At 40.9% G+C, this 22,226-nt stretch overlaps 1 protein-coding gene across 2 annotated transcripts in view; it reads left to right on the forward strand.

Annotated features, from left to right (window-relative positions):
• LOC125004320 (hedgehog interacting protein) overlaps positions 1–22,226 on the forward strand; it is a 31,018-nt gene that overhangs the window by 3,038 nt on the left and 5,754 nt on the right. For both annotated transcript variants that reach the window (XM_047578838.1, XM_047578840.1), the window contains exons 2-11: positions 1,528–1,720; positions 6,048–6,192; positions 7,850–8,051; positions 13,876–14,027; positions 15,300–15,473; positions 15,578–15,721; positions 15,891–16,009; positions 16,989–17,112; positions 17,907–18,052; positions 19,265–19,346. In XM_047578838.1, the coding sequence (XP_047434794.1) occupies positions 1,528–1,720; positions 6,048–6,192; positions 7,850–8,051; positions 13,876–14,027; positions 15,300–15,473; positions 15,578–15,721; positions 15,891–16,009; positions 16,989–17,112; positions 17,907–18,052; positions 19,265–19,346 (1,481 nt within the window). The remainder of the gene's footprint in view (positions 1–1,527; positions 1,721–6,047; positions 6,193–7,849; positions 8,052–13,875; positions 14,028–15,299; positions 15,474–15,577; positions 15,722–15,890; positions 16,010–16,988; positions 17,113–17,906; positions 18,053–19,264; positions 19,347–22,226) is intronic.

A 22,226-nucleotide genomic window follows, 5' to 3' on the forward strand; every position in this document is an offset into this window, starting at 1 on the left:
ATAGAAACTTTATGTCCTTTATGTTGTCCTTTGCGTTATTTAGAGATATCCGGTGTATATGTCAGCATGCTTTTCAGGTAGATCCTATGGTTTTTCCCCCAGAGTTTCAGTGTAAACACAAAACCCTGCACAAATTCTGCATGGGAAAACCTTTTCCACAGTTGCAGTTTGCTGTACAGCCAGACCGAAGTATAAGGTGTCCATATGTTAGCCTTGGGTCCCCTGGTCTAATTGACTTCGACAGACTGCTAATTTGTTGATACCAGAGTGGGAATGATGTGCCTGTCTATCTCTAAATTGGTGTTTACACATGGACCTCACACAGAGCAAAGCACTACCAGCCTGCATAGCCGACAAGCAGCACTTGACCTAAAACAGATTACATTGTGTTTTATTATAGCTAATTTGTTATGTAAATAATCCTGCTAATTTCTTTTGGATTAACTTGTTGTATACTTTTGTGTAATGACCCCAAGACAGGCTTTGGGGCTCTTATTTGGCCTCATTCATTTCATGCTTTGAGATCTGTCAGACATAGAAATTGTAATTTGACTTTAACTGTTTGTGAAATTGGGTAAGTAGGCAGAGGATGAGAAGATTTCTGTGTTTATTTCACCAAACAGAGGGGGTGTTTCAACCTCAGTGCTTAACATATTGATATCAAAAGATACAGAATGTAAACTGCTGTTCAGATACCATAGAAAATGAGACTTCTTACTAGTAAAAATGCGTAGTGCCTTTGCAGTTTGAGTAGAGATGCCAATGTACTGTTTATTCTTTATTCCGCAGATGCTACTCTGATGGAAAGAAACGTAATGTGGAAATAAATCGTTTAACACAGTGCCACTAACTATCTGATTTAACCACATTTGCAAATCCCGTTGAATATAAATATAATTGTTCGCAATAACATCTGTGATGTGTCTATGGTGGTCAGAACAAGGTTCATGAAATCAAATGTGGCTTCACAGTTTATTGTAAGCAAGAGACCATCTCTATTTCTATTCAGTAGAAGGAAGCAAGCATTTGTCAACATATATTTACTATATTTATTTACCTGTCATATTTTGAAAGTAAAGGGTAGGGCAGAGAAGGACTGGGGAGGTGGCTGAATCATTTCTTTTTATTTTTGTAATCATCAAAACAGTTAATCAAAGTTATCATTTTGAATATCGTGGGCTGACACATAAGCCTAGTGCTGAAAGCATTAGTTATCTAAATAATATTTGTCTCAGAATGTCATTTGAACTCACCTAGATGATTTGCAAACACCTCGATTTGTGTAGTTACTGTCTTTATTCAAACAGTGTATGAGGAATGTACTGTATGAAAACAGAGATTTGAAAATGCGCCTTCAATCTAAACTTTCCCTACTTTGCAGAGTAATATTTACGCTGTGAATATTATCAAATGTCCAGCTAATCCTAAACTACACTTGGTCTTGTTTGTGAAGTGTGAAACAAGAGGTAAAAGTTAACAGCCCAACATTTTAATCAGGCACTGGTCCTTGTTGCGTGTGGTCTCCAGATTTTCTCCACCAACAATACAGAATGTGGACGTCTCCTGGAGGAGATCAAGTGTGCTCGCTGCTCCCCCAATGCCCAGGTGTTGTTCCACTCCTTGGACATGGATAAGATGCCACACAGGGAGCCAGACCTGCCCCGGCTCTGCCAGGACTTCTGCCGCGAGTTCTACTACACCTGCAGGGGGCACATACCAGGTAATTATGCAGATAATAATGGCCGTGAGTGTAAATTTAACAGTTGCCTGTGTGGCGGAGCGCAGGCGAACACAGAGATTCAGATTAAGTGAAAGTAAGCATACATGCTTCATTTAAGTTCATCGTGCATTTGAAATGAAACAAACATGTCTGATTGGGATTAATTAAAATTCACAGCAGACCTCATTTCTTATATTGAGACTCAGCTCGCACATGTAGAAGTGGCAGATTTTTGGACTTATGCAAGAAGTGGTGCGTCAGTAGTCTGGTCTGTGAATATTTATTTATCCAGCTCTTACCTCATCTGACCTCACCTCCATTTGTTGCTGAGTTTGTCTCACCCGTTTGCTCAGTGCCTCATGTCCTAATTTACCTTTGTATAATAATGCATCAGTACAATCACTTTGCCCACACTTTGCCTATATAGACACAATACCTGATTGAAGTTGATGCAGCACATTTGATCTGATATTTGTTCCTTTATGACGGTATTAGGTCTGGCTGTGTTGATGTCGCCAGATGCAGATAGTTTTGTTATTTTTGTTCTCTTGTGTGTCTCTTTTGTGTGTCTGGTTTATTTGGAACATGGAAGTTTATTTTAATCCGCACACATTTGCAAGAATTAGACTTTTTTTTTTCTTGAATTTAGTAACAATATACAGATTTCGGATATTTCCTGACACGAATGGAAAATATTAGATTTGCAAAGGTGGGTAAGAAAACAAATTTCTCACATGCACTGACAAAAGACAGACCTCCTGTGCAGTGTACCAGAAAACTTGACTGACTGGAGCAGAATGAACTATTTTATGATCTGTTCCTGGATAGCACTCACTAGACTCAACTCCTGGGGTTGATTCTGTATTTGTGATGCTTATGCATCTTAGCTGTAGTCTAGACATGACTCCTGGGCGCATTAACTTCCTCGGACTCTCACATGCTCTGTCATTACAACGTTTTCATTTGAGTCGTAGGTCCTAAACATAGTTCAAGTATTTTTTTTAGTGACTCCTGTCTTGCCTGAAAAAGAGATGCACAGAACAGGGATAAACTCAATCATGGAAGTTTCCCCTCTATACGTGTTACTGCTAAATGAGAGGACCCATTTGTCCCTGAAAGCATTTGTTCGCTAGAAGAAAATCCTTTGAAGAGATGCAAGATCACAGGTACCTGTGCCTTCAGAGAACTCATTGAACATGATCAAACACTTTTTGGGCTGTGTTTTCTCCTCCAGCCAAAGTTTTCTTCTAGCCTGTGTCGCCATAAACTGATTAGATCTACTGAGGGTTGCAAACAGAGAACAGTTTCAAACACACTTGTCTGCAACCCACCCACATGGTATGCTGCAGCCCAAGTCAAATATCAGGCGCATACATTCCTTCCGAGTCCATCCTCGTCTGCATCTCGTGGCCTGCTGGCGTATCATGTCCAACACTTTTGCAACTGCAGTTGCAGTGAGTGAGTGGGAGCAAAGAAAGATGCAGGAAAAAGAATAGGTCTTTCAGGAGTTGCATTAGTTGCTCATGAACTAACAGACATATGGACTCGGAGGCAAACTAAAAAATAGAAGAATCCGGAGAAGAATCCCGCTTCCCTCTGTTCGCTGTTGTGCTCCTCCTTGCTAACCCACCCTCAGCCCCACACAGATCAGCATATGTGGTGACGAATGACACATTTATTTTTCTACAAAGGTTGTGTGTATGTAAAACTGCTGAAGTGCATCAAGATGTCAAGTACTTTGGGTGGGCCACCCAGGTTGCCTTGGAAGATAACCAGATGGAAGTATAACTTTAGCGCTAGGGAGCCAGGAATATGGACAGAGTTCTGTCTCTCCCTCTTTCTCCCCCTCTTTGCTCTTTCTCTTTCTTTGTCTCTTCTTTTTTTTCTTTTGCATGATACTCTTTTCCCTTTTAAAGTTATGCTAAAGGTAGAGCATATTGTCAGAGCATGTGAAGTGACAATAACTAACTATGGGCAGCTTCATTTGACTGAATCCTTTGACGGACAAATATTTTCCATAGAGTCATGTTACCATATATGTATGTAAGCATAACAGTTCTGTTGGAATTTTTAAATATTTAATGCAAAAATAGTTCATCTGAACCAAGTAAGAAGATACAATTAATGTAATCATAGCCATGAACAGGCATTATGTAAAAGCCTGACTCTTTCAAAATAACTGGCCAAAGCTTTTAAATTGAAACAGTAGCCTTTACAGCGTCCATAACTGTCATTCTGCTCCCATGAAACCTCCTACCGGCCCTTGATTAAGCAGTGTACTTGGCCCCCTTTTCTCCATAAAGATATTTACTGCCTCGACTCTCACTTCTGGTTAGGGGCCTCCCAGCTTCTCTATACTCCTCTCATATCTTCCTTCACTCATCCCCCCACCCTGCACCCGAGGTCCCCAACCAGCATGGTTAAGATAACTGCAGACACAAGAGTGTGGGTGGTATAGGCAGAGCTGTGTGTTTGATCTTCATGTTGTGTTTAGATGTTTGAGGGGATATCCTATCACCTCCAGTATGTGGTGCGGTCAGTCCTTGCGGTGTGTGGCAGGACAGAGAGATGAAAGGACAGACAGGGAGAGCCCTGTTTGTGTTTTTATCACTGGTGTATTTGCTCTCTTCTGTCCTCTGAGGGATTGACTAAAGGAAACAATATTGGCAAGATTGTTTTTAGGTTGTGAAGGGCCTCTGAGACCCACTGCACACTTATTCCTGTTGGCCGGGAATAATGCTGTGACGGCGCTGGCTGGAGGCATCGATGTGTGTGACTCTTGTTGCCGATCACCTTTTACTCTGGCTCTTAAATATTTTAGGTGAACTGTTAAAGGAAACTAACGGAAAATAGCTAATGATACAAAGTAATTTTTACTTTGAATGAACATGCTAAATAAGTAGAACATCATGTCGTTGCTTAGCTATGCCAGCAATGAACCTGTCTCACTTTGAAAACATTTTTGTTTATTTAGCCTGACGTGCCATATTTAACGGGCTGATTATTGAATTTTACTTGTTCGTGTCCATGTGCAGCTCAGTAATACAAAACAGCAAGACAAACAACAGGAGTGTGGGTTGTTTTTATCAAAGAACATTTTGGGATGCCTTAGAATTGCAGGAATAACAAAGGAATAAAGTGAAATACTCGAGCATCAAACACTTTTGATGTAATAATGGTAAAAGTTGTGACATCATTAATTGGAAACAACTGTGTTCTTTTTGTTTCTTTAATATCTCGTAACAAATTGTGCAACAGCTATGTATATTCAGACTTGCATGCTGCCTGGAGGCATGTTGCAGTGTTGACTAGAAGACTTTTTACCTGAGTTTACTCAGTTAACTACCTTAAGTACAGCATCTTTCAGAAACGCGTTAAAGCTCTTCTGAGCTCATAATGAGCTGAAAGTTAGTGCAGGGTTTTCTTGAGTACACTATTGGGCATGTCAGTACCTAGTTGACCCACACATCACCCATGAACCATCCAAGTTATGATTTATGTAGTGTCAAAGATGATGATGAATGATTATACCTGATCTTGAAGTGGATTTATTTCCATTTTCTTTTCTTTTTTTCTTCATTATGTGCTGCAGCTTGGATCTGCACTTCTTCTGCAGACTTATTTGTCACTATCCATTTCCGATTGCCTTTCCTTTTATTCTTCTTCAATTAGAAGACACTTTAAATTTATCAAATGCAGACAATTGGTGTTCATGGAAACTTAACACTGGTTAACTTTCCAAAGTAGTTTTTGTTTGAAGGGTCCTCAATCGATCCTTAAAGTTGGATTGAAACCTCATTGCCAACTACACTTTATAGTAGTTGACTTCATAGACGGCAGAATGACTTCTTTATAGGAAGCCATTAGGACTAGTGCACAATCATCATTTCACAAATCAAAATAATGACACGTTAAACTAAAGCAGCCTTTTTGCTCTTTGGAAGAGGCACAGTTCATCATAGAGCCCTGTCTACTTTGTGTTCCATTTGGTTTGGCGCGGTGTCTTTTTACTTGTTAATTTTAAGCTTGTCTGGCCAGGATTTGGCAAATGAAGTATAACTCCAACCCTCTCCAAAGTACAATGTGTCGCAACATTTTACATCTATCATTTGTCTCGACCTTTGCCTCCACTTACCTTTTAGTCTCCATGTACGTACATGTAATGACATAGAGATGCTCAGACAGAACTAAGGTTCCATATAAACAGTGTTACGAGAACATTCGTTGGATCTTCTCGGTTTAGCCGGCTACTTGAGCAGTCTTTTAACCATGCAGTATCTACAGTAAATGCAAGATCCTTTGACTCTATCTGTATCTGTTTTTGTAGAACTGTTCCAAGCTGACGTGGATGAGTTCTGCCAATACTATGGGAGGAGAGACGCCAGTTTATGCTTTCCAGATTTTCAACGAAAGCAACCACATGGGCAAGATTCCAACTACTTGGGAGATGAGAAAACAGAAGATATGAACAGGTTTTAGTCTGACTTTTACATTACATTTACTTTGTTTTGGTGCATCTAAGCACATAGTTACACTATAAAAGTAACCAAGGTGTTATTTTAAATAAGATTTGACTAGTTCGTGTGATTCAATCGAGTGCCATCAGGTCTCATGAGTTCTTATGTTATGATAGAAACAGGCATTCTGGGTTCACTGGTCCATTTTGACATGGTCCATACTTTCAGACAGAAATGCTATGCAATTTATCCTCTAATCCTAAAGTTTTTCCAGACTGCTTTTGCTCAGCTTTGCTAACATAATGAAAATGCTTATCCTGCGTCATTCTGTTTGCCTCCCTCACTGCAAAGGTCTGTGCATCACAGGGGGGTTTGCCCTTTTGTCCACTGGGGGATGCCTTTCATCTCTGTTTTCCCTGAGGCAAATAGGCCAGGAAGCATGTGCACCTGAATAGCAGCAACCAACATTCAGTCAAATAACTTCCGACACTTAGAGAGCCAGGGGCTAATTTATCTGCCTCCTCCTCTGAGAGGTCTACTCACCTAAATGACAATGAGCAGGACTCTTTTACATTGAAGGCTGGGAGAAAAAGCCAAAAGTATGTCAAAGTTATTGGCTAGGATTAAGGGCTTCATTTTTGGGAATTATGGCACAAAGCTAAAATGCTTGTGTACATGTCGCACAACACACAGAATTGGTTCTATTTTTTTATATTTTGACCCTGGGAGCACATAGAAATTGGGATGTCTTGGTGATGTTCTGGTATCACTTGTGGCCAATCACATCTGCTTCTTTAATCCCCCTTGAAATCTGTGCCGTCTGTCCTCAAGTGCTCATGTTCACAGATGGGAAAGTCACAAGGTTTCTTGAACTTGGCTCCAGAGGGAAGTCGTACACCAGAGGCCTGTATTTTGTGCCAAATTTCGTAAAGGAAAGATAAAGCTGATTACTAATGTCAAGCCTTGATAAGATGACATTTTAAATGAAGATAGAAACATGGGAGGGAGAAAGAGGTGGTAGTTGACATAGTAGTTGTCTTAAATCGTTATAGTTATATTCAATGCATGGCAGCATGAGAACAATAAACTGCAGATTGAAAAATGCTGTTTGTAGTGCAATGGCTGCAGAAAAAATGAATGTACAATCACATAGCACATATACTGTAGCACGTATATATGTACACTTTTATTTTGGCCTTATTTTGGTATCCAGTAAACTATTTTTTCTTAGCATTTAAACATATTTTGTGGTTAAATGTGCTTAGTGGGAGTGCATGGACTGTATGTTCAAGTGTAGTAGATTCTCTTCTCCTCTAATGGTAAAAGGCCAGCAATTAAATAAAGAGGAGAAAAACCTCATTGAGCCTTAAAAATGCAACACATAACTATTTTCTTCAAAAATAAGGACACTCAAAGGGTACGTCTGCTAGTTTTGTCAGTTGAGACTAATTTCAAGTACATGCAACCCTAGACAACACAATCTGTGTCTAGTTCTGATTTACATTTATCAGGTTTCTATTGAATTTATGTTAAACTGATACCATTACTAGGTATTCAAGGATTCCTTCCTTATCTTACTATCTTAAAGTCTCCCATGCCCCTTCTACCTAATAACTGGATTATATACCACCAACATCATTCTCTGACATTTTGTTTCTTCCTTGTTACCCAGGAGACCCAAACACAACTGCTACTGCGCCCAGGAGGTGTTGAGTGGTCTGAGGCAGCCGGTGGCTGTGGTGCACTGTGGTGATGGTTCCCAGCGGCTCTTTGTCCTGGAGAGGGAGGGAATTGTCAGGATACTCAACCATGACCTCGAGCTAATCAAGGAACCCTTCTTGGACATCCACAAGCTGGTGCAGAGCGGCCTGAAGGTAGGAATGAGTCTGCCTTTCTAACTGTGTCGAAGGAATTGAAGCGGTAATTTGTTAATGTGGCTGTAATTTGAGCACAGATGTAAACAAGATAGAGAAAAGGAAGGCAACTTGGCTGTTAGTATGAAATAGTTTTCCTTCTGGAGTAAGGAAGGAAGTAATGTGAGAGAGCACATGGTTTCAACGCAAAAATATTTGCACCTATGTAAACGTGTTAGGAATTTCTCCAGCCAACATAAATCCCTGGAAAGTGGTGCCTGCTCACTATTAGTATTCAATTATATAATTAGACCAAATAAGCAGTCATTCATCAAATGTGACGCTGTTATGCACTAATTAACTGTACACATACTGCACACATTGTCCAAAATGCTACTTTTCTGTTAATTCTCCCAAAAATTGTTAATGACTTTTTTAATGTCTCCCATATTGTTCCTGTTGGGGTTGTAATACATAGTGATAATATTAGATTACTAATATAAATGCTGTAATATTTACCCAACAATAACTGACATGACATCAGATGATATTGGAACGATGGTAAAGTACAACCTTGTTATATTTCAACAGAGATGCATTGATGTGATGTAACTGTTATCATACTCTTTATCGTTTTCTTTTCCTAACATGATACAGAGGAGCCTGTGTTTCTGATATAAATTAGCACTTATGTAGCATTTGCCTCCCTGTCTGACCACCCACAATTGTAAAGGTCTTCTTGCCAGAAGAGGGAGTGCGATAGATATTGGGATGTCGGAGGGCAAGTAAACATGTGATCTTCTTCTGTGTAGTTCTGTGTCAAAGCGTAAAAAAAAAAAGAAAAGAAAGAAATGCCCACATAAATTATCTTTTTTTATTTATATAATTTGATCCTAGACTAGATTTTTGGTAATTGCTAGATCTGTCGTGTCATTGAGTTGTGTGACCTGTCCAATAGATATGTCCATTAGAAACACTTTACAGACATTTTAATCTTCGGGGTAATATCTTATACCTTATTCACCCATAATCCTTACTGGATCTCCGATTGTCCGAGGAGATGGGATAGCTGGGATGTTTGGGGGGGCACACTCCCAGACAGGAAGTTTATCTATCACGCATGTCTCTTCCACTGTCAAGACCCTTTGCTTACAAGGAGTCAAACGGAGCACAGCATTTCAATATGCAGCTACCCCCTGCAGGATGCTCTCCTGGCTCTTCTCAGCTCTCTTATCATAATTCAATCCAAACTGGTTGTGGATATAGTGAACATTATGACAATTAGATGTGGCTCATCCCCTGCAGGCCCCAAGAGTCCTATTCTGTGATGTTGACAGGACCAGGGGAGGGCTAAGGTGTTTACTGGCAGCATCAACAGGATGAAGCTGCCTTTATACAGAGAGAGGAACCCAGGAGACAGGGAAGATAACAAGTTTATCATCAGCCCCATGCACATGCTTTGATTGTAATGTTCTGTGTTTCCTCTTGCTCTTCTATCCCCCTCCTTCCATGGATCCCCTTGGTGCCAATTAAGCCAAGCTGTATAGAAACAATACTGTGCTGTGGTGGTGTGGGCTTCTACCTGCGCTGTGGGTGTTCTCCTGAAATTCTATCTGCAGCCCACCCCCACACATCCACTCTCAGACACATTACCGACAGTACCCACTGTCTGCACAGTGTTCAGCTTTGGCAAATGTTCTTTTGATTATTCTTACTGGACCCAGTAATGATTCAGTAACCAATTTATTTGTTCAGTACACAAACTCATACGAAGATTACATTTTTTTTATTCTGATTATTGTTTTTTTTAGTATTGTTCAGACATTTTAATGAAGCTTCTGCTTCAAGCAAGTTTCTGACGGGGTTTACCCACAGAGTTTCCTATTTAAACCTCAACTTCCCACCAGCCTCTTAGAACTGAAGGATTTACTCAGATGAGCGGCGAAACGTCTTCTCAAAACTCTACAAGTCTGGTTGCCTTTTTTTAAACGCTTTGTGGATAACCATGACCTGGATGACTGAGAACGTTCACAGACACATCCAAGTGATTGCTTCTTAATGTCATACGGTTCTGGTGACAACACGTTCATGCTCTACAAATTTCTGTTCTGTATGTAGCTCAGTAGGACGTCTTGTCCTAGAAATTTCAGGACGTGTTTAGGCAGTCAATTCTACATCCCAGTATTACAAAAGCAAAGTTGGGTAAATCTCCATCTCTTTTGATGTTTTATTGGACACAAATTGTTGAACCATACATTATGTACCATACATAACATAAATTGTGTCCATTCAGAGTTTCTCTCAAGTTAGTTATGTTCATAGACAACCAAAAACAACACTCTTTTATTTACATGTATCTAAGCTTCAGCTTGAAACCGTGACAGCATCTTGCGCTGTGCAACTTTAGAAAAGATACTTGAGAGAAGCATGCGTGATAGTGGCAGTGGTTTATGGATGAAGACATCTGTGAGCAGCCCCCTAGGGCTGACAGTCTACTCACATCAATTAGCCTGTGTAATAGGGGTGAGTGGGCCTCTATAAAATATTTCACTGTTCAAACAAATAAGTCACAGCATGTTATTCTTTCTGTCCCTGCTGTCAGAAGCTCAGGCCTGCCGGAGTAAAATAAGTGGCCGTACTCCTCTTCACTATTTACTCTGCCAAGAAGCAGGGCTCGATTCAGACACATGTTGATCTCACTTAGGCAGTAAGATACCTGCTAGTGAAAGCTGAAGTGCTTATATAATGTAGCAGGTAGAAAAATCATGTTATAACTTTATGGCTCGGATGATGGATTATATCTTGTTCTTGGTAGGTGGGAAGGCTCATGCGTTGCTGTGTTGTAGTGAAGGAGTTTCCGTTGAGATTTGACAGCGTGATTCTGATTGCACAAGACAAATGAACAGAATACTAGACGGGATGTGTGTGTGTGTGTGTGTTGTCTGTGTATGAGGGAGGTGTAAACTTATATGTTTTAGGTAGTGTTTGAGTGAAGGGTGTAGACATTGTTTTGCTTTAGTCAACTCATGTGGAATGTCTTTTGGTAGAGGAATGCCCACGAGCCTCTGACGAAGGATCAAAAAGTTCAGGATAACAATGCATGAGCCAACACATGTGTCATTAGGGCTCAAGAACAGCTGCCTCTACAGAATTGAAAATGGTAGTGTTATGTTTGTCACTCTCGCTGCCGCTCAGACAGGGTCAGCGTTCCATATAATGCACCGTGAGATGTGAGATAACAACCGCTCCTGATCCTTGCACCTCATATTCCCAACTTTCTGTGGAACGACGCCAGGAGTCTGACAGAGCCAAGGTCTGAACCCCAGAGAAAAGAACTGGATGGAAAAGAGGAATGCAGCGGCAGGTGTTTGTGAAAAATGAAGAGATAATACCTCGTGAGAGATTCAATCAGAACCCCCTGCCTGGCTGAGGAAGAGTGATGGCAGTCATAAAAAAGACTTAAGCTGTTCAAGGGAAAAATGTGGTTTACGTTGACGCAGCATATACATTTGTAGAAGTTTGGAGAAGTCAAGCATTTAACATCTGTTAAGAAATTACTGTATGTCACCATAACAATCAGGGAGCTTTAAGAAGCAGGCGCAGTGTTCGTCCCTCAGCTTTATGCACACATGCAGTCTAATATGTGCACAGATGCTGGTAGTAGATGAAAGACGCCATGACACGAGGTAGAACGAACCTGCTAAATCTGAGTACAGCCTTTATAACCATATTACAGACCCCAAAACCGCAGAAGATTTACTTTACAGGGACAAAATGTGAAACCTGCAGGTTGTACGTTCTCTAAATGAGCTTGTTTGTACAGTGTGTTATTTTTTGAGCCGTGCCAAGAATATCTTACCAACTGCAGCTTTGGCAGAAATTTTACCGTGATCAATGCTCAGGAGTCTCGGGTTGGCACTATGTCTTTTTTTAATCAAGCTATCTCCCTGGATTGGCTTTGCACTGAAAGACTCACTGATGTAGTGTTTGTTTCTTATGGCTCTGGTGCCAGCTCCACTGTTCGCCTGCTGCTGAAGGAGCTACTCATTAGCAAGGGAGCTAATATTTCACCCCATTTAACCAATGTGTATCTTGGTGGTCCCTCTTTGGCATCATGGTCTTTGACCCACTCCCTATGGTGTTTATTTTGGGGAAGTGGGTCACTGCCTTTCCAAATCTAACATATTGGTCCATGGTTTCAAGGTGAGTCTGTAGTATTTCTAGTTGCGAAGATAAAACTTTTTGAATTTCTTTGGCAAAGGACAGTGACCTTTGATCCAACTAACATCCACCTGCACAGTGTGCTGCGTCCATTCCCACATAACTCTGCTTTTATTTGACTTCAATGATCTGACATTTAGTAGCACTCGTAACTTTTTGCGGAGGAACTCTGCCTTTTGGGGTTGAGATTTATTTGTCAACTTTCACAATATTTCACCTTATATTCAGATTGTTTGACCACCTGTGGCTTATTTTGTAGGTCTCTGTTGTTGCTCGTTGGTACTTAGAGTACATTCCTTTGCAAAAAAGTAATCTCTTTCACATTCGCATGTGGCCTTTGTCAATGCTGTGTTTGACTGGGCTGGGCCTAATGCTGTCCAAACAGAACTAGGCGATCTAGTACACCAATTTACAATGTGTGTTTCTTGGCCCGTGACCGAGACTACACCTATAAAGTGCCTGCCACTGTAAAGCAAAGATTTTTTTTGGATTTATTTTTTTTTAGCATAGGTAGTTGTTCTATTGCCTTTTATTGTTATTTGTAGTAAAATATCTCCCCACCCCCTCATCCCCATTTTTCTTAGCGCAAGTAAAAGAGTCAACTACTTTGGAGGGATACACTCACACAGAGACCACTTTATAAATGTTCTTCACACCTAAGCTGAATGAAGAATTCTTTTCATTCTTTTGTCAGGATGAAATAGTGAGGGAGAGTGCAACATTAAAAAGGGCCGACCTGGCTTGCCTTGCCTAGGGAATGAAATGCTATAGCTGATTATTACAGCTAACTATGATGGGAGGACCACCAGGGTAGTGACAACTGATGTAGCTGCCTCCAGGGTGAGACAAAGGTTTACATATTACACAAGCAATTTAGATGTTTTCTAAACATGTTGCCAAGACAGTGGGAGTTGGCAGCTCCTTCCTTGTTTAGGTTTTCTTCTTTTCCTCTTTTACTCTACTCTGTCCTTGCTCTCTCCTCCCTCTGAGCCTCAAATTTTGCATGGATTTTGTGTAAATCAGTAAAGAGCGAGGGGACCGGGAGCAAAAAGCACGGACTGAAGCACTCTGCACTTTTGTGCTCTCTATGAACTGTGAGTGAGCTAATAAATTCTTTCAGCCACTCAGCGTAGCATTCACGGATATCCCCCAAAGATTACACACACAAATCACTGCACAATGGAGGCCACCGGGAGGGTCTGGGCGTCACAGGGGCCCCTGACCCTGAGGACAAGCGCACATAGCCAGGCTGCAGAGAAGACTCTGCAAAGGCAGGGGGTTGTTGAGAAGGTGCAGCACTGCACAGAGTCAAATGCTGTATAATGGTTGGTAATGGTATATTCAAGAAGGTGGGTGAAGGTGTGAAGTGAAACCACGGAGGGTAGAAAAAGAGAGAAAGGGAAAATAGCAGGCCAGTCAAAGGGAATGTGATGGACGTATAAGAAAGAGCAGATTAGAGAAGCTGAAGATTTTAAAGGAGGTGATGTGAGGGGTGTGCAGGGGCTGCATGTTGGTGATGATGAAGATGACAGAGGGGGGTGATTCCAGCCCCACACAGCCAAGCAGAAGCCAAAGAGGGACATAATTAACTCCTGGATCTTTTGTGTTTCTCATCTGACTGCAGAGTGGAGATGAAAGGGGCCTGCTAAGCCTGGCATTCCACCCCAATTACAAGAAGAATGGCAAGCTCTACGTCTCCTACACCACCAACCAAGAGCGCTGGGCCATCGGACCACACGACCACATTCTCCGTGTAGTTGAATACACCGTTTCGAGGTAATAGGAAAAGTGTGTGCCAAATCTACACTGGCTTTTCACCACTGTCTGAAAGCATGTCAAAACCTCAGCTGCCTCTCAGTATACTCCTGGACAAACTAAGCCTGCAGTGCTTTATGCAAAATCTACTAAGCCAATCAACATTTTTTAAGGTATTTCTATTACATAAATACAAGGCAATTTGCAGTTATTGCAGATGTCTTCCAGACAGTCTTCTTTTCTTCTTCTTCTTCTCTTCATTTACATTAATTTGTTGCTGACAAAAAATCCTGGATCAGTTGATTATATCACACATTTCTGCCAGAAACCATGGTAACAAAACAAGAATAGTTGTCACATGAGGATTAGGTATGAAGGTCAAACCTCCAGCAGACAATAATAGACAGTTTCATTCAGCAAATGTTTTGCTGAATATGTACAACAATGATAGCTTCGACTTTTCCCGTGTCAGTGCCTCACACTCCCTTCACAATGACCCGTGATTAAGGAAACAATCTTTTCTCACGAACGTCTTTAAGTGTTACATTTTAATTTACATAATCACAGTTGTATGTTTGACTAAATTATCTAATTTTAATTATAGTCTTGGCATGTGGGCTCTAGTGATTGCAGCTTGTTGTCCTCAGTTTGACTAAATTACGTATTTAGTGTATGATGGTAGCTTAAGAGAGTTTTTAAAAACTTTGGCAAGGTGCTTTTTAAAAATTGCACGTCAAGACGTATTTACTGCTGACACTGTGAAACCAAATTCTCACTTCGCGCTTAAAATTAAAAAACGCTTTCAAGCCTTTGTGTTATGACTCTGCCCACTGTTAATGAGTGAGTTAATGAGAAAATACATCAGATTTAAACCAAATGTCTCCAGACAACTAAATATTTAAACTCATGTTGGATTTTGTTTGGTATTTCATGTCAGCATTTCCATTATCCATTCACTTGTAACATTTTTCACAGTGATTGGAGGCAATCTGAGTGTGTACTCGTTTACTAAATCACGGCCTATGTTTTATATTTCAAAACATCATGTTCCGTTTCTTGTGCGACTTTAAAGCCAGTCCAGATACAGTGTCAACTGTCCTAAAGCCACTAAGGAAGACCAAACTTGTGTAGATTTTTTTTAATATTTACTGTACATGAGAATGTTGGAAAGCATGTATATAAACATTGCCACATTATAAAATATTATATACTTTGCAGTTGTGGCAAGCAGAATGTTTTGACAGAACGAAGATCATAGAAACCCAGTGACAATGGTTGTTTTGCTTTGTTCAGGAAAAACCCGAACCAGGTGGACACCAGGACAGTCCGGGTTTTAATGGAAGTGGCCGAACTCCACAGGAAGCACCTAGGGGGTCAACTGCTGTTCGGTCCCGATGGCCTGCTGCACATCGTCCTGGGAGATGGCATGATCACGCTGGATGATATGGAGGAAATGGATGGACTCAGGTGAGATCAAAGGCCAAAAATCATAATTTCAAAAGTCTGAATACTATTGTGTGTCACAACATCCTACTATTGTGAAGGTGTATTTTGTGTGTTTTTGAATGCAGTGATTTCACAGGGTCCGTCCTAAGGGTAGACGTGGACACAGACAGTTGTACGTCACCTTATTCCATACCACGGAATAATCCCTACTTTAATAGCACCAACCAGCCACCTGAAATATTTGCCCATGGATTACATGACCCAGGCAGGTGAGTGAAACACTGGATCGGACACTTGAACGCCATCGCACTGAAACATCAATCTTTAAACAGCATTTATTGTTATACCTGTTTCGGAAAAGTGTTTCCACCTTGTAGTTGTTTTGTGTTAGGATGTTACATCTTATACATTAATTCCTGTACATTGTGTACGGTGTAGGTGTGCAGTGGATCGACTGCAGACAGACAATGGGAGTCTCCTAATCCTCTGTACAGATGCCAGTGGCAAAAACACATCAGCAGGAAGAATATTGGAAATTACTAAGGGGAAGGATTATGGTGAGTTATGATTTCCATGAGTTTTTCCAGAAATGTTCTGATGTTTTCTTTGTTCACATATGGAAGGAGTTCATTATTTTGCAACGTTACAATAACAGTTACTGAATGCAACCTTTGCCTGAGTTTTGTTTGATGGCATTACGTTTTGAGAAAGAAATGAAAATACATTAGCCTCTTGGATAACCTTTCATATTTATTCTTCTGAAAGCTACATCTGTTTTTATGAATGTCTTTCATTTTGTAAGAACACAGTGTTTTGGCAACAAATTCAGAAACACACCAGGTTGAGTGCAAAGACATTGAAAGTTAAAAGTAAAAATCCAGAAAGATTCCCCCCTTGTGGAGTGTAGATTTTCCTGGGAAATGTAAGACTGTGTCCACAAGTAAGATTTAAAGCCGTCAACAACAATAACTGTCTAGATGATGGTTTTAGTGCTGTTGAAAACACAGCTGAGAGGGGCCTCGTCCTTCTCACATTGACAAAACAACAATACCAGCGGCTTCACAATGCGTAGCACGCTTCTTTTACATTGGGCAGGGTTTTTTTTTTTTTGCCACAATCATGGATTCTCTGGTGAGTTAAATAATTGCCACAATCCACGTCTCATCTGGCCAGATTTAGCCAGTGACCCAAACATGAAAGTGATCATAGTTGGGAAATGAGCACGTTGCATTTTGGATCACGCTTCCTTTTGTCTTCAGTTTAGTATGGACAACAAAGCCATTATGTCGGATTAGTTAAAAAAATTCAGTCAAGTTTCTAAAACAAACAACACTGCAGGCATGCATGCGTAAATCACAGTAAGCTCTTATGTAAATAAGATGAATACATTTTATTGTCACTGAGAGGAAATAGATTGTCTGTGTTCAATCTTTTCACTGATCATCCATCAAAACAAAATGTGTTACAGATGACTGGCCGACAATATGTCGATTAGCAATACTTAAATCAGACCAATGTCTCCTTGCCCCTGTGTAGAAAATGAGCCTTCTGTCTATGACCTGCAGTCCAGTGGAGGAGCACCACCTGTGGGGGGGTTCATCTACAGGGGGTGCCAGTCGAGACGACTTTATGGCAATTATGTGTTTGGAGATAAAAATGGGTAGGTAGAAAAAAAAACATGGTTTAACATTGAAATGTGTTTTCTGTTGTGTCTTGACTGTGTCTCTGCAAACATCCTCTCGAAACTGTGTCCTGACATTGTTAGAGTGGCTTCATCCTCCTGGCGTCACGTCCAGTTGATTTATGTCTCACTGAGCCAACACAACTCTTCTTTCTGTTCTAATGCTGAAAATCGTGTCCCTTGCATCAGAATGTGCCAATGTAAACACCAAGTTCCATCCACGTGGGGGAAAACAAGTTTTATGTTACTGTCACCGCTACAGCACGGCCCATTGAGTGTAAATGGAGATTAGACATCCTGCCCTGTGCTGTTCACACTTTTCTTTGGTTTGTAATTCATCCTACTTTGCTGATGTCAAACACTGACGCTTGAGTAAACAGAGGAAGTAAATAGTGTTGGGGGGGCGCGCTATCAGGAGTTGGCACTGTGGTTAAAACAATGTGTGGTCGGTTAATTCTGCGCCTCATTACAATTTGGGGGCATATTGTTGTGGCTAAGTGAAGGCTCCGGGATGATGTTTGTTTTGAAACTAAAAGCAGAGGTCTTAAATAACACCATGTGGGACACGGGGTGGAAAAGGAAGATGGGTCAATGAACCATGTTATGGGAAGTTTCCAGAAGTCAAATGTAACTTGGCCCATACAGCTCAAGTTAAATTATATTTTATTTTACATTTGCGCAGCAATTTGTAAATCTGAGAAATTCTCCTGTCTTTTGCAGAATATTCTATACAACGAAAGTGACTTTGACACTGTGTGTTATGTTTGCCTCAGTAACCTCCGGATCCTTCAGAAGTCGACATTTTCAACATCAGCAAGTGGTGAACAGTGGCAGGAAAAACCCCTGTGTTTGGGCTCAGCGGGCTCCTGTGGCTCTGTGCTTGTTGGACACATCTTGGGCTTTGGAGAGGACGAACTCGGTTAGTACGTCAATTAATAAGAAAACCACACACATCCTCTCCACTCAGAAATTCAGTTTAGCTTTCTTTGTCCCTTTTTTTCTTTCTGCGCTTTGGTCTTTCTCCCGATATCCACGTGAGAGACAGCGATATGTGAACTTTCAGAGCTATTTTAGGACTTTTTGACTTCATATGATGGATGTTAAGCTATGCAAAAGTCATTGCTTAGAGTAATTTTCTTGTATTTTTATCAATGATGCCTATATTTAAATTATAGTATAGAAATTTCCAATCTGGGGTTAGGATCTTTTACTGTAACAGAGAGTGTAGGGCAGTGCACAATTGAAAGTATGGGAAAATTACACACCTAGTGAACAGGAAGAGGCACTCAAAGCTACACTGAAGTCATGCTGTTCTTTCAGTACCTCTATCACGCATTCCCAAGAGGTTATGAAATCGTACACACTTCCTTCTGGGTTTGTTGCCATTTCCATAGCATAGCAAAGACCTACTTATTATACTGGGCCACCTACAAGGACATGTTTTACACTGCTGGTGAGATATCTCACTGCACAAGTAAGGTAAGATGCGTAGGGTGAACTGAGGTGAACGGATTAATGCGATACAAGACATTTTTATCACTCGCAGAATTATTAGCTGTCAGCTGTGGTGTTTCTGATTAAAATGAGCATATGATGTGAATCACTCACACAGCCGTCAGAAATGTTTGATCACAGTTATTGCCAGGTCTTGGAGTTATTATTTGACGAGGTATTTAAAGATTCCTGCATTTGATCATGATTTGCAAGCGGTGCAAGAATTGTGGGAGGTGGAGCAGGCTTAGGTCCCAAAGAAGGGGCCTCACGGACACATGTTTACAATTTGTCCCCTTATGGAATTTTCTTGCAGGCTTGTTCCTCATTAAATTATCCGCCTGGTTCTCAGTCATGAGCATCCAATTGTCCCATTAAACTCTTTCTTAAAGTCCTCTGGCAAGTGCAACATTGCAGAAGCTTTTCAACATTGCAAAACCTCTTCATCCCCTCATGTCCTCTTCTTTCATCTTCTTCCGTCTGCTCGTCTCATCTTTTTCTCTGTCTTTATTGTATTGGAAGGCAAAAATTAATTATTTAGTGGGAAGATTGTTCATTGGATCATACAAATAGGCTGGAGCATCAAAAGTATTTAACGCAAATGATTTCATTTCCATGTGATTCCATTCCTCTTTTGCAGGCGAAGTCTACATACTGGCAAGCAGTAAAAGTATGGCACAGTCACACAGCGGGAAACTCTACAAGCTGGTGGACCCCAAAAGGTACAATCAAGAAGTGTTTTTGTATATTGTGGTGGTGTATGTGTTTGGTCTGTTCGGAAAGGAAGTGATGCCTCATTACGTCCTACTACAGAGGGACAAACTAGCTCAAAACCTCTAATTCCCTTCTGTCTTTGTTCTGTGGTGGGACTTAGAAGATCCAACGGCCCTCTAGTCATTTTTCACTGTGATCTTAAACAAGTCAACACATAACCGCTTGCCTTGGCAAAAACAATTAGTAGCCAGTAACTTGTGAGTCGCATTTCAAACTCTTAATGAAAAGAAGTGCGTGTAGTGGGGTCTTTTCTGCCTAATGCACCTGTTCACTTGATTTGTATAAAGTAGAAACACATGCACAAGTCCTTACACAGCACGCAGTGTGTATTTTATTCATAATAATGTGGTTTTATTATGAATAAAGTTTAAAAACAGTTCAGCACACACTATTTTGAGTGGTTAAATCCAGTCTGTTTCTGTACAGTCTAATGATTAATTAGTGGATTTTACTACTGGAATGTGGAGGGAACATGCGTGTGAGTGCAACTTCATAATTCAAATGTGTGCGCTTGTCATAATCCTTACCATATGCACAGCGGTATTAGAAATAATTCTGATAATGATGGATCTATAAACTGTACGTGGAAAGCCAAGTACATGTCACTCAGGATGGGAAAATATGCAGACAGGGCAGGATGTATAAGAAGCTGTGTCTGATATATTACCTTGGCAGTAAAGAGACCACTTCAAACATAAACAGACTTTGTAATTCAAACCAATCACGTATTAGATTTCAGGCCGAACCCCTGCTGACGCTTCTGCCTATCTTTTCTGCTCTTTTGCTGGAAGATGAAACAGTGAGATATTGTAGGATTAGGCCAATTTGTCAGTCAGTGAATGGGTCATATCTGGCTATGTATTTAAGAAATATTATTCATTTGGGACTATTCTTGTATGTTCAGTATATTCAACATCCAGTCAGAATTGATTGAGAAAGGCAGATAAAGTACGAGAAGCAGACTCGGAAAGAGAACGTGCATGCCTCAGAATCACAATAGAAACATATCCGCAGCTGATTATTCGCGGGTGACGACAGTGCCACCCAGGCGTTAGCACAATTAATTACGCCCCAGATGTTTCAAAGGGGCCCTGGTGGCTTGCTCCGTATTTATGTTTTCTGGCATGGCTGCTGGACGCATTTCTCCCGGAGAACAATTCTTTCCACCATCAACTGGACTTGTTTAGTCTGTGTGGACCCTGTGGTGTTAGAGTCCTGACTCCTAATACACTCTGGCTTCGTTATTAGGATCTTGTTACAGGGAGGACGGAGAGGGGATGACAGGGGGGAGCAAATGGGGTAGCTAACGTGTCTGACCTCAGCACGTTATCAAGTCTGGTGGTCCTCCCATCTTTTCTCCTCGATTCTCCTCCCTAGGCGGACGCATGGGCCCTAAAGCCTATTCAAAAAGAGGTTTGTTTTAGACTATGGTGGTTTCTGTGGTGCAGGATAGCATGTAGTGTGTTTTGATCAACTGTGTGTTTGGGAACATAGAGGGGGATAAAGAGGAACTGTTAGGGGAGAGCGGTAAAGGCTTACAAGGAAACATCAGCTATAAAATCCCTCAGCAGTGTTTGTGTAAACATGTCCCGACCAGATGACTTCATTTCTAGGTATTTGTTTGTCAGTTGGAGTACCCCTCCAATAATAAATGGGCCACCATGCATTTTGAAACATGCTGAATGTGTGTGGTGAGGGTGTATTTGAGAGGAAGAAAGAAGGAAAGAAGAGGCTTGTTTGTGGTAAAACAGTGGAATAGAAGTATTTCCAGTTACAGTTTCTGTATGGTGAGCATGAGATGCAACCATAGAGCTTTTCTTCACCCTCTCATCCTAAAGGCTTAACCTGGGAACTGTATGTGTTGCGTAGACCAATCAGCCACGTGCTTTACATAAGACACAAAAAAGCATTTAGACAAGATCTAAGAGAAACTCAAGGCACATATCAATGTAAATATAAGTATCGTAATCGTATAATTTATTTTATTTTGTATTTTGCTTTTTATCTGAGACTTCAGCATACGGAGTAAAGCTGTAGCCCTCCAGATGCTCTGCTCATATATTACAGTAATCATGGCCAGATTTAGCTACTCATGTCCCTAACTAATTTTTTTAGGGATTTTTCTAAAATGTATATTATAATGAGGCAAAACACCGGAATAAATTTCAGCCTCTATCAAGTCATAATTCAAAAGGCCCATGTCGCCCTCCAGCCTCGTTGGATAAAATCTGCCTCACTCCTTGGCAAAACTTTAATTAACATATAGAGCCAGACCCCTTCCTATAAAATACAGCCTGGCTGTTTGTGGCAGCCCCTTTGCTTGGAGGAAAAAGGGAAAGCACTATTATGAAGTTTTTCTTTTTACATGTTCAGGTTTTGTCAGCTGCAGGCTGGACTGATTGAATTACAGTGAGCGGAGACCTTAAAAAGACACAGCGAACTTTAAATGGGGTCCTGGGACCTCCTTTATGAACTGCATTAGCAATGGAAGTCACAAATCACTGGATGAGCAGGGGAAGGACACGGTGGCTTCTCGTTTGTGGATATATGTATCTGTATGTGTGCTTCTCTGCGTGTTATTTGTATAGATATATAAACCGTGTGGGTGGTGGGTACACGCGCACACGCACATCTGTGATCCTGTGTGAGCGTGTGGTACGCTAGCTCCCAGCATGTTGCAGGAAAAAAGCCCTTTTCTTTATTTTCCTATCCCTCCTAAATCTTCCTACATCTCTGCTGTGGTCCTCCCCTTGACAAAGCTGCTTGCCAGTCCCACTGAATAGGCCTGGCTCCTACAATACACAGTAAATTTCTTGCACAATTAAAAC

The sequence above is a fragment of the Mugil cephalus genome, chromosome 2 (assembly GCF_022458985.1).
Source record: "Mugil cephalus isolate CIBA_MC_2020 chromosome 2, CIBA_Mcephalus_1.1, whole genome shotgun sequence".
Classification (NCBI taxonomy): domain Eukaryota; kingdom Metazoa; phylum Chordata; class Actinopteri; order Mugiliformes; family Mugilidae; genus Mugil; species Mugil cephalus.